Raw genomic sequence first — 13,250 nt, 5'->3', positions numbered from 1 at the left:
AACAAGGCTTCAATTTTACTCCACTTGACAAACACCAGCTGTCCAGCCCAGGGGCCCATCTATCTCCTACCTCAAATGCAGAGACTAGTTATGAATCAGTTGCAGTAAGGAGTCTGCGTGGGAAACCCGAAGGCTTAGACTGGTGATGGGAAAGAGTGGAAAAATTCGGAAAGCATTAGAGGTTGAGACAACAGTAGAACTTATGATGGAGTAACGTAAACTGAGACAGAGAGGAATCCAAATGAATTCTAGTAGCCTCAACACCTGGATGGGTGGGGTGAGATTAACCGAGATAGGGAATCCTGCAGGTCAAGTGCATTTGAGGGTAAAAAATCCATGGTTCAGCTTGGGCCATGTTAACCTTGAGGTGCCTTTTAGATTTACAAGTGGAAAGGTTGGGTAAACATAGGAGTGTCCTTTCTGAAGAAAGCCAATCATGTGACTGTACCACGTTGGCCAAATACCGTGAACTTGAGGGGCAGCCAAAATAAATCCATGATGTAACCCAGCATTGAAGTTTGGCCGAATAAGAAATGTTGCAACAAGAGACTCAATCCAATTCGCTCTCTTTCAGAGTCTGAATCCACAACATGTAGAAAATGTAAATAATTGATTGTAGGAGCAGCTACCTTACAAAGAGAAGCCGTAAGAAAAGCTATGAGGCAGCAGAAATCATGAGACTGAGAGAAGAGAGAATTGTTGTTTGGAGAAACAAACGGTAGGACAGAGCACTGGAGCACGGAGCAACAGATAACCCTGCCACCACAGCTGTCCTGCTCCCCGCACAACTTTCTTGTTCCTAAAAACCATTCCATTTTCCTCAAGGCCCCATTATGTGTGGTTCAAACCATTTCCTCAAATATTTCTTCTCCTTCTCTTTTCTTTCTGGTATTCCCTTTAGGTATGTCACACCTTTTATAGTCAACTCACAGTTTTTGGATGTTCTGTTCAATTTTTTCAGTCTTTTTTTCTCTTTGCTTATCAGTTTCGAATGTTTCTATCGACATATCCTCAAACTCATTTCTGTTACAGTGTTTTTCACCTCTAGCATTTCTTTTCCATTCTTTCTTAGCATTTCCATCTCTCCATTTACACTGACATCTGTTCTTGAATGTTTTCTACTTTTTCCAGTAGAGCCCTTAGCATATTAATCACAGTTGTTTTAAATTTGCCAGTCTGATAATTCCAACATCCCTGTCATATCTGAGTCTGGTTCTAATGCTTGCTCTGTGTCTTCAAACTGTATTTGCTGCCTTTCAGTATGCTTTGTAAAAAAACCCAAAACAAACAAACAAAAAAAGCTGTGGAAATCTGGACATGATGTATTAGGTAAAAAGAACTCTGCTAAATAGACCTTTAGTGGTATGGTGTTGAGGTGTGGGGTGAGGGGAAGCATTGTTCTGTGGTTTTGTGAATTAGTCTCTTGTCTTTTAGAGAGCCTGCACTGCTGAGCTGTGTACTTCACAAATGTTTCTCAGTCCCCGCTTCGGTGGAATAGGATGGCTAGAGGGGCCTGGGGTTGGGCATGTCTCTTCCCCTAGGTTAGTTAGGCTCTGATGACACAGAGTTTAGGCTCTGGTAGAATAGTTTCTCTTGAGGGCAGGCCTTGTTAAGAACAGGTGTATTTCCAAATGGTTATTTCCCCTCTACCTCCGCAGGAAGCCTGGGGAAGGGGACTTTCTCTGACATTCTTTGTGAGGATCTGATAGGGCTTCTGCCCTACAACTGTGTCTCCAATGTGGGGGGCGGTGGTTTGTCCTGTGACGTCGCTTTTCCAACGGCTCGGAAAAAGTAAGAGTTGTTGATTTCTCAGTTTGTTCAGCTCTCCACTTGCTGTTTAGGATGGAGTGCTGACTTCCAACGTCATTACATGTCTGACCGGAAATTGGAACCCCTGGTTCAAACCATTTCTGCTGGTGCTTATTCCCCATCTATCTAGATAATAAACCAACCATGATCCAACATAACCTGAGCCCAACATACGCAGGACTATTCTCTTTTCTTCTCTTTGAAAGTCCTGTCCTTGTTACCTCGGAGATGCCATCCTTCCCCACTAAAGTGTTGTGCTTGAATCACTGAATGATGCAGCAGCTAAGCCTCAGAGGGAGCTAACTAAAGCCATGGAGTTTTCAGACAGAGTTTCATTAATTAGAATATTATCAAAATATTTTTTTAAATGCTATTAACAACCAAAATACCTTAGAAAACAGCTTTCATTAGTCACAATTACTGTACCTGCTATCTCTCTCTGGGATTTCCTTAATGGCGATTCTGACTTGGTTGCTCATATCTCGACCTGCATAAACTATCCCATAAGTGCCTTTTCCTAAAACGACTCTGTCACCATTTTCGTCATATTCATAGTCATACTACAAAAGGAAAAAGGGGGAGAGAAGATTGAAAATTAGTTGCAGTCCACATTTTAAACATCAACTTTTTCCAAGAGCATTTTTTCTTATTTTATCAAATGGCTTTAACGAGGGAAAGAATACGACGAAGTTCAAAGCAGCAGCTTCAAGAACCAAAATACAGACTCAGCATAGAGCATAGTGTGTTCATATTTTCACAACTGTTATGAATAGAGGGGGGACTGTATTTAAATCTGTAAAGGTGCTTCTCCAAAAGCCCACTTGGAGTTTTCTACCCACTGAATCCTGGTTTTCACTGATTCTGGAGATGAGTATGATTAGCATCAATGTCTATCAATAGCTATCACATCTCATTAACCTTTCTTTTGTTTTTCAGCTTTTGGTACTATGAAAGTATTTCACGCTCTGCCAGGGGAATAAAACCACTGAAAGGCTTTGCTTAAGAGGAAAATTTTGAGGTCCTACTGGTTGACAATAATAAAGTAAGGATTATTTGTACTTCAGCCCCGATTCCCAATTCCCCAAGATTAAAAAACATTTTAAAAATAAAAATGAAGGAAACATTTCATTTTTGATGTAAAAAGGAAATATTTACAGCCCTAAACCCCAAAGCGTCAAGCGTGTCAGCTGAATATGGAAAATGGATCAAATGAAAGGGGTATAGTGACATTTGGTAGAGAGGGACCTTCTCAGACCTGGAGGTGTCACCCAGAAAGGCACATCTTTTGTTGTGAACTTAAACTACAGGATTCAGGGTCATCAAATGATCAAGCCAAGTGTCTGTAGAAACCCAATGTAAAACTACAAACCAGCAGGGGAGACCATAAGCACAAGCTCCTTCTTTTGTCTACATTTTGCTAGAGTATAAAACTGACAGCATATAGCTAGGTTCAACTCACTGAAGGGTTTGAGTTAGCCATTAAAAAAAACCTGATTTCTAACATTCATAAACCTGCAAAGTTAACTTTAAAACAAAAAAATCATCCAAAAGAGGATAATGATCTGACAGTCACTAACAACACAGCCTTAAAATATACAGAGCTGACAAAATTACAGAGAAATATAGACAAATATAAATCACAATAGGTTTTAATAGAACTCTTTTAGAAACCAATATATCTAGCAGACAAATTCAAAATAGAGACCCTAATGGCACAAATAACAAGTTTGGTATAACAAATACAGAGAGAACCCTGTATCCAGATATAAATTCCTTTTGTGCATATATGAAAGACATAAAATATTTAGTCACATATTAAGCCACAAAGAAAATTTAGACAAATTTCAAAGAATAGCTATCATAAAAACCATGATCTTTGACTATAAGATATTAAAAATAAGATAGCCAAAAACTATGTTTGAAAACTGACTATTACAGTTTAAAATTATCAAGGGATTAAAAAGTAAATGATCATGGGAATTACAAAATAGTTGAAAAGAATGACAAGGAGATGAAAAATTTCATGGCTTTAAAGAATTGCATTAGATATAGACACTATGGAGAACAGTACAGAGCTTCCATAAAAACCTAAAAATAGAACTACCATACAACCCAGCAATCCCACTACTGGGCATATACCCTGAGAAAACCATAATTCAAAAAGAGTCATATACCACAATGTTCATTGCAGCCCTATTTACAATAGCCAGGACATGGAAGCAACCGAAGTGTCCATCGACAGATGAATGGATAAAGAAGATGTGGCACATATATACAATGGAATATTACTCAGCCATAAAAAGAAACAAAATTGAGTTATTTGTAGTGAGGTGGATGGACCTAGAGACTGTCAAACAGAGTGAAGTAAGTCAGAAAGAGAAAAACAAATACCGTATGCTAACACATATATATGGAAGCTAAAAAAAAAATGGTAATGAAGAACCTAGGGGCAGGACAGGAATAAAGACGTAGACATAGGGAATGCACTTGAGGACACGTGGAGGGGGAAGGGTAAGCTGGGACAAAGTGAGAGAGTGGCATGGACATATATACACTACCAAATCTAAAATAGATAGCTAGTGGGAAGCAGCTGCATAGCACAGGGAGATCAGCTTGGTGCTTTGTGTCCACGTATAGGGGTGGGATAGGGAGGGTGGGAGGGAGACGCAAGACGGAGGAGATATGGGGATATATGTATACGTATAGCTGATTCACTTTGTTATAAAGCAGAAACTAACACACCATTGTACAGCAATTATACTCCAATAAAGATGTTAAAAAAAAGAATTGCATTAGAAAAGAAAGAAAAATTTTAAATGATCAAGTTAAGTGGTCAGTCAAGAAAATACAAAAAAGAAGAATATATTACTATCCAAAGACAGTAGAATAAGTTTCTGGTTTTGGCAATACAGTAGGCTAGGTATGTGAAAATGTTGGGCTTCCCTGGTGGCGCAGTGGTTAAGAATCCACCTGCCAATGCAGGGGACACGGGTTCGATCCCTGGTCCGGGAAGATCCCACATGCTGTGGAGCAACTAAGTCTGTGCACCACAACTACTGAGCCTGTGCTCTAGAGCCCACGAGCCACAACTACAGAGCCCGTATGCCACAACTACTGAAGACCGTGCACCTAGAGCCTGTGCTCCACACCATAACGAACAGTAGCCCCCACTCACCGCCACTAGAGAAAGCCTGTGCACAGCAATGAAGACCCAATGCAGCCAATAAATAAATAAATAAATAAAATTTAAAAAAATTCTCACTTAAAAAAAAAAAAGAAAATGTTCCTGTCCAAAATACCTAGATAAAATAAAATACTTCTATTGCCTAGCCAGGCTTATAAAAACATAAAGAAGACTTCAAGGAGCTAGAGATTAAGAGGAAAAGGAACACTAAAGGGATAATCACAAGAAATGATGTCCCTGCAGCCCAAGCGGTGGGGATGAGGGCAGGGCTTTCAGACTTATTAATCTAGGGCAGAGGTTGGCAAACACTTTCTGTAAATGGCCAGATATTGAATATTTTCAGATTTGTGAGCCAAACGATCTCTGTGGCATTGACTCAACTCTGCCACTGTAAACAGCCTATTCAAATGGGCATGGTTTTGTTCCAATAAGACTTTATTTACCAAGGGAAGTGGTGGGCTGGATTTGGTCTTTGGGCTCCAATTCACCAATTCCTTATCTGAGACTTTGGTCTTAATGGTCATTGGGGACAGGAAATGAAGCCTTGTGCCTATGCAAGGTGAGGAGCTGGAACACATAAAACCAGGGTCCTTGAGGACTATAACATGGTGAGATGGTAGATTAGAAAAAAGTCAGCCCACTGCACTGAGAAACAAAAAGAAAGCTTATCTGTCTTAGACTAAGCTCTGAGTTGACAAAAACAAGTCTCCTCTGAATACTTCCAACCATTGGCCGATCCTCATGCTGTCTGAAGTTTACATTTACACTTACAATTAATACCCGTAATTGGTCTTGAGCCTGGGAAATCCCTGGAGTGACAACAGAAACACAGCAAAACATTTAAAAGGAAGACTCCCTTAACACAGGCTATGCAGGATTCTCACTGATAATGCACCACTGAAATTGAGCTCACAATCCAAAATTTTAAAATATATAATGAAACAATTCACCATCAGTGAGTGTTGGCTGATTTGACAAATATCAATCCCTAAAATTTCACAAAATAAAACAAATTGAAATGCTAAAATAAGTACATTTAACATAAAGATATAAAATAAGAAATCCACAACATGAGAAAAGGATAAGACACTCTAAAAAAGGCCAGACAGATTTGAGACAGACTCAAACCTAACCTCCAGAAGTTGAGCCCTAAGTAGGAGAAGTAAAAATAAATTCACACTCAGATATGATATAGGGAAACTACAAAATATGAAAGGCAAAGAGAAGATCATAAAAGAAAGCAGAGATAACAAGGACAAATTACCTACAAAGTAGGTAATCAGATTACTTGGTGAACTCTCTGGGGTATACACTCTCAACTTGAGAGACCACTGTCACAGAGGATGAGGAATATGGGGGCATACTGTTACCAGCTTGTTTATTTGTTTCCAATAGGTTTCCAGGCCTTGACAGAAGGCAATCAGGCTGTATGCTTTTGGGGAAAGCTATGCCCACATGCTAGGACCGAGTGAGCACTGGTCTCCCTGTTGTAGACCCTTCTTTGGCAGAGGAAAGAGGCCAAGCTTTGGAAGACAGGTGTCTACTTGCCCGGTGGCAACACTGTACCCAATGTACAATAGAGAATACTCCTAGCTACCTAATATATGGTTGAAGGCTGTCTTAGACCAGAGGAGAAAACTAGATATGTTTACAGGATGAGAGAATAGGAAACAGGGATCATTTAGCAATTTCCCCACACTAAGATAAAACTCCAGCAAAGAGGCAGTAAACATAGTCCAAAAATTCCACTTGAAGGAGTCCAAGTCTCTACACCCAACTCCTGTGGCCCGGACTTCTGCCATGCTGTACCATGCATGCTGGAACTCTACCAGCCAGGACCCAGGCTGGCAGGAGGCAGGACAGGGACCATCACCAAAGTAGCTCATCTTCGCCAGTGTGTCTATCAAAGGGACGGAAACCTGTACACTGAACCTAGTACTACCACCACCTTACATTATTACAATGCACTATAATTAAAAGAAAAAAAAACAGCTTTCAATAACCTACCTCATTTGATGGTCATAATAAGCCTTTGTCATAGTAGGGAAGGTCTATGATTAGCTCCAATTTACAAATGATCAAAAGTATCTTCCACTGAAAGTATGTCAGAGCAGTGGTTTAAACCAGCTCATCAGGTTCCAGGTTTTCTGTTCCTTCTACTGCCAATGGTGAAGGAAAATCCTTTTACAGCATGAGAGCTGCATCTTAGTTCTTGGCTCTGGTTCCAAACACCAGTACTGTAAAGATGTTCCAGCACATTGTCAATATCCAATGAACACCCATTCACTTATTCAAGCATACCGTAGACATCTCTTGGCCATCTTAGACTCCATTCTTCCCTTTCCCTTACTCCCCACATCAAACTGATTGCCAAATGCCACCAGGTTAATCCTCACTGCTCTTGCCTCATTTCAGGCCTTCCTTGCTTCTGTACTAATTCTACAGACTCTTAATTGGCCTCTCTGTCTTCTCCTCTCTTGTTGCCCTGTTCCCTAATTCATTCTCCATTAAGTGGACAGTGAACTTTCCAAAGTTCAAAGTTCCAAAGTGAGCTTTCCATGTTCATACCACTGCCTCTGCTTTATCCGTTCCTCATGACTTTCTGGATCAAATCCAAACTCCTTAGCCTGGCATCAATGCCCTTCAGGACCTTATTTCTGCCTCTGTGTCTAACCTTCTATCTCATCAGTGTCCCCCCAGAATTCCCAGGGAGGTTCCACAGATCTTTGTGCCTTTACGCATATGCGTTTTCTACCTAGGTAATTCTGCCTTCAAAACAAGGAAGCTTTCTTGAACTGTCCACCTGACCCTCAAAAGCTGGGTCAGATTCTGGTCTGATATGCTTCCAAGGCCTTCTGCCCTCACTCGCTCACACCTTTTTCACTCTTCTCTTACCCAAATCCACATTCCAGTCTGTACTCTGAGCTCTTTGAGAACAGGACTTTAATTTCTCTGTCCCTAGTCTTAGCCATATCTGGCTTGTAGTAGAGGCTCAGTGATTATTGGCTTAATTAATCAATCAGGCTATAAAAAAAATTGATGAGACCCTTTTTAAAAACCAGGTGCCAAAACAAAACATTTAATGTTGCTATCCATTTATTTTTGATTGAAAGGAGCTTTGCCACAGGGATACTTACTTAACATAGAGAAGAATATATAAGCCTTGATGAAACTGCTCAAGTTTTAGTTTCCCTAAGGAATGTAAAGCATCAACAGACTATTCCTTTTTAAAAAAACAATATTATGTATAGAAGTTGACTCCTGTTAAATGAAGTGGTCATGGTAAAAATCAAAAGGGCTTTCAATAAAACTGAAAACCGTTCCAATGGGTAGCCGCCGCTTGGTTTCTCCTTCTTTTTTAACCCCTTTTTCCTATTCTTACAATACAGAGATATGAATTGAAAAAGCAGACTTGAGAAAACTGCCCTGATCTACAAGAAGAGAGAATTATCTATGTGATGGCCAGAAAAAGTAGAACAGAGCACTGGCCAAAAGCCAACGGAAGGCAGGGTCTGTCAAATGACAAGTAGGTAGAAAAAGGAAGGTGGGGACAAGGCGAATTCAGTATTTAAAAAAATAAAAATAAAATTACACTGCTTATATAGCTCGCATTCTATTTCTACGACAAAGGGCTAGCAACTCAGGCTGTTGCTGAGGGAGACCACTGCATTCTGAGGCAGTGATGAGGACGCTTCTAGAATCAGCCCTCTCTTGTTGCCTGCCCACAACTGCCTAATCTGGCACTGGGAGGAGAGTGAGCGTAGGAAGACAGTCCTGACAAGGCCAAACAACGAAGTGATGACTCACTTAGTCCTTGCACCATCCAGGGATCCACAGTAGAACAGCCACCTTCTAAAATGCCATGTACTTACCCCGGCACCTAATTACCTTAGCTGAGTAGTCACCTCAGAAAGCCAAACGATAGCTTTGCTAATTTTCAGTCTATATCGCCTTAGTAATATGTAAATGCTGAGAACATTAATAACTACATTAATTCATTTCATAATTCATGAAAACATTAATGCTACTAATAGCATTAATAGAATAGGAAAAACGCTGCAGGTACAGATATCTAATCTCATAGCTCTCTCCTCCTTCAGATCTTTACTCAGACCTTCCCTTCTCAAGGAGCCTTCCCTGGTTTCCTTGTCGAAAATTATACACCCTGTTTCACTGTAACTTCCTAAATCCTTCCCTGCCTAATTTGTCTCCTTTATACTGATCATTATCAAATATAGCATGTATTTCACTTACTTATTATCAGTCTCCCACTATACTGCAAGCGCAGTGAAGACAGGGATTTTCTGTATTTTGTTCTCTGCTGGATCCCCAGCTCCTAGAGAGTGCCTTCCACAGGTGTCCACTAAACATTTGCTGAGTGAACTGATAGAATCCACTTGGACCCACTAATGTGGTGCCAAGATTATTTTAAGCTGAAAACATCTGAATAAATTGCAGCTGCAGAAAAAGCCTTATCTAAACTTTTTTTGCTGACTTAAGCAAAGTCTCTCGAAAATACAGCTCCATAATCCCCTCTCCAGGAGGTTTAGGACCACTTATACCTGGATAAGAAATGACTAAACCAAACCTTTTCAAAACTTTCAGTACCTTCCACTGTTTCTCATTAGTTTCCCACCATGTTGCTTTCCCTTGAAGTCCTATTAAGAACTTTCCTTATTAAGATAAATAAACTCTTAACTCTAGTTGTTCAGGAATCACTTCTTTGCGTGTTCCCTCGTACAGAAATAAACTTTGTCTTTTCTTCTGTAATCTGTCTTTCGTCAGTTAATTTGCAGGCTCCCAATTACTGAACCTGAGGTGGTAGAGGAAAAAGGTTTTTTTCTCACAACAGAATAAATGAATGAGTAACAAACTGATATTCTTATCATACAACACCAGAAGTGATAGCTTTTCTCAGGCAGTGCAGTAACTGTGGATGTTCAACTTGAGATCTGTACAAAAACAGAAATAGGATGCCAAAGAAAAACAAACCAGTGTGCTACTGGATGACTCTGAATTGATTTAAATGAATTCTAAACCATCATTCACTGTTAATGTCTGTCTGTGAGACAAATCAACAGAAAAAAAAAACGGTAAGGTATTTCATCATCCGGCAGATGTTTGAGTGAAAGGAAAACAGTCCTTTTATCTTGCTTGTCCCTAACCCATCCCACAAGGGGGCAACTTCCTCTCTATGCACCCTGGAAACTACATATAAACAGGTTCACAGGGCCAGCTGCTATGATTACCTGAGGCTTGTGTCAATCATATGCCCATTTTGATAAAACAGTGAGGTAAATATTACAAATGCATTAAAGAAAAAGGACGAGGAGGGGAAAAGAGAAGGAGAATATATGTATGTTTGGGAGAGGCATGAGGAGGAAGACAACATATTCTGTATTGAACACCAAAGTACCTCAGTAACTTATGGCTTTTTCAAGGAACTAAGAGAGAGTGAGAGAGAGAGAGAGAGAGAGAGAGAGATGAAGAGAATGGGTTGAGTGGCTTGATTATGGTATTCAGCTTGATTATGGACTTAACATTGATTAAACAATCTTCAAGCTCATTTCCCAGCATTTACTCTGCCCCCCTGCAATCCACATCCCCCTCCCCCCAGTTTGAGATATGGTTTAAACAGCTCTGGTTTTGTCACTCCCCAGCTTCAAACCCTTCTAAGCCTTCTGAATGAACTTCTGCTTGGATGCCTGACACCATGCAAGACTGTGGTGAAAAGGGAAAGAGAGCCACAGTCCAGCCTTGGGATGTAAACAGTACGGTGCAGGCTACTGAATTACAAGGCAATGAGAAGAGAGCTAGGGCAGAGGAGTGGGCAAAAGTGCTGTAAGAGCAGAGAAAAGTGAGAAGGGGTGTTGAAAATGATTCAAAAGTAAAATGATTCAAAAGTCAAAATAACCCTTGAGCTGGATCTTAAAAAATTAGGAAGCAGTCACCAAGTAGGACAAAGCAGAAAAAGCATGTGGGGTTGGGCACCTGCACGTCAAGCCCAGAGGCAGGAACAGCCTGGCTGTCTGAATAATGGAAGGGAGTTCGGCATTGCTGGACCGCAGAGTGCAAAGGAAAGCTAAGTTACAGCCAGGGAGGTAAGAATGCTCTATGGTGCGGAAATCTTCTACGAAGAGTAGCATCAAAGCCTTTTCATTTTAATTTTTAAATTTTTTTAATACCATTTGCAGTGACATGGATGGACATAGAGATCATCATATTGAGTGAAGTAAGTCAGAGAGAGAAAGACAAATATCCTATAATATCGCTTATATGTGGAATCTAAAAAAATGGTACAAATGAACTTATTTACAAAGCAGAAATAGAGTCACAGATGTAGAAAACAAACGTATGGTTACCAGGGGGGAATGGGGCGGTGGGGGGAGGAGGGATAAACTGGGAGATTGGGATTGACATATACACACTAGTATATATAGAATAGATAACTAATAAGGGTCTATTGAATAGCATGGGGAACTCTATTCAGTACTCTGTAATGATCCGTATGGGAATAGAATCTAAAAAAGAGTGGCTATATGTGTACGTATAACTGACTCACTTTACTGTACAGCAGAAACTAATACAACATTGTAAATTAACTGTACTCCAATTTAAAAAATTAAGGAAAAAACAAAACTTTTTAATTAGGGGAGTCACCGGATTAAATCTGCCTGAGAGATCTCTCCAGTGATGGCAGGGACAGTGTATTGATGGCAGGAGAGATATCAGGCCACATGAGAGATTCTGAGGACCTGAGATGGGGGACTGATGGAATGGGGTGAGGGACTGGAGAAAATGCTGGGGGTGAGGCTGGAGCAGAAGATGCTCTGAGGTGTCTGGCTTGGGTAACAGTGTAGATGCCCTTGTTCTTAGTGAAGCTATGAAAGGCTGGGAGAACAAAAACAGGGACCACAGCTGACAAGTGTTAGAACTCTTACAGTTAACTGTAATTCATTGTTCAGTGATTTCAATATAAATTTATTAATACATTAAACTATTTAAGATATGGGTTCATAACCCTTCCATTTCAAAAGACAGCCTTGAATCAAAAAACATGGCCTTGAATCAAAAGAAGTTGTTTCTCTTCCTGTTTAAAAACAGAAAAGTCCACTGAAAGTGGTATTGAGCTATATTTAAAAGACCTGGTACAGTTTATACTAACCTTGAAAATTATAAAAAATGTGAACTAGGAAAGGACATTTAAGATCTTCTTGTTCAACTCTCATGTAAGGAATGATATCATCTTAACCCAGCAGGAGTAAGAATTTTGTCCAAAGTTATAAAACTGGCTACTGGCAAAGTTAGAGCCAGAACCCAAGACCACTGACCCCAGCACAAGGATCTTACCAGAGCAGAGTCCAATATGATCAGTTGGAGGAGGGGTCTGACCATGACCCGAAGGAGGCTGAATCCCTCCCACAACTATAATGCTTCAAAGAAACCTTGGTTTTTTAAATCAAAAAGAAAAGTAAATCTTAACTTGGGCTTAGAATAAGAAGTTTTTCAAACACCAGGAAGTCTAAGGATTAGCTTCAAATTTGTGGTTTATGGAACCACATTAATAGTTAATGTTTGCCAAATGCTGATGCCACCCCAAGTGAAGTTAAAAACTTTTTAAAAGCATCTGATCTTTCCAACATTTTAATTTTGTTTTGGGCCAAGGTACCCAAAGGCTTCAGGAATAATTGGCACATGTATTGAAACAATTTTAATTCTATCTCAAATGAAGGTAAAGACCAGAAAATAATTATTCTGCATATAAATCTCCAAAGGAATCCTTCTTGTTTATACTATGAAGAATGGGAAGAGGAGGAATTATTTTTGCTACGTCATTGATGGGCTGAAGTTTGAGTTCAGTTTGTGGTAATGAAATTAAGGAATTCATTTTAATCAAATATTTAGAATACTGGAAAAATAATGTTAGTCGAGAATGTTGAAAATAGCTAAGAAATGTGATCAAGGGTATAATGGAGTTATCATAAGTTATGTAAAAATATAAGTTAAGGTTATTTAATAACTCATATTGTATAGGTGTTCTGGCTACAAAGGGACATTCCGTGAGAGGGAGAGCCAAGATGGATTTCATCATCTTCACAGCCCAGCACATCACTGTATCCATTCATTAATGTTATGCTAACAGAACACCCAAGACTACAACATCAGCAATGTCACTAGTGGCAAAATGGCAAACTAAGCCAAAATATTACTTCAATACTTAAAACAGGTACTCTTGAATTCACTGTATAGACTATAC

General features: G+C 39.7%; 1 protein-coding gene across 3 annotated transcripts in view; it reads right to left on the bottom strand.

The window, feature by feature from the left end:
- Positions 1 to 13,250, bottom strand: part of MAP3K5 (mitogen-activated protein kinase kinase kinase 5) — a 214,427-nt gene that overhangs the window by 46,676 nt on the left and 154,501 nt on the right. For all 3 annotated transcript variants that reach the window (XM_060167802.1, XM_060167804.1, XM_060167803.1), the window contains exon 15: positions 2,236 to 2,369. In XM_060167802.1, the coding sequence (XP_060023785.1) occupies positions 2,236 to 2,369 (134 nt within the window). The remainder of the gene's footprint in view (positions 1 to 2,235; positions 2,370 to 13,250) is intronic.

Source organism: Lagenorhynchus albirostris, chromosome 12, assembly GCF_949774975.1.
Source record: "Lagenorhynchus albirostris chromosome 12, mLagAlb1.1, whole genome shotgun sequence".
NCBI lineage: Eukaryota > Metazoa > Chordata > Mammalia > Artiodactyla > Delphinidae > Lagenorhynchus > Lagenorhynchus albirostris.
This window is presented reverse-complemented; position numbering and strand designations above follow the sequence as displayed.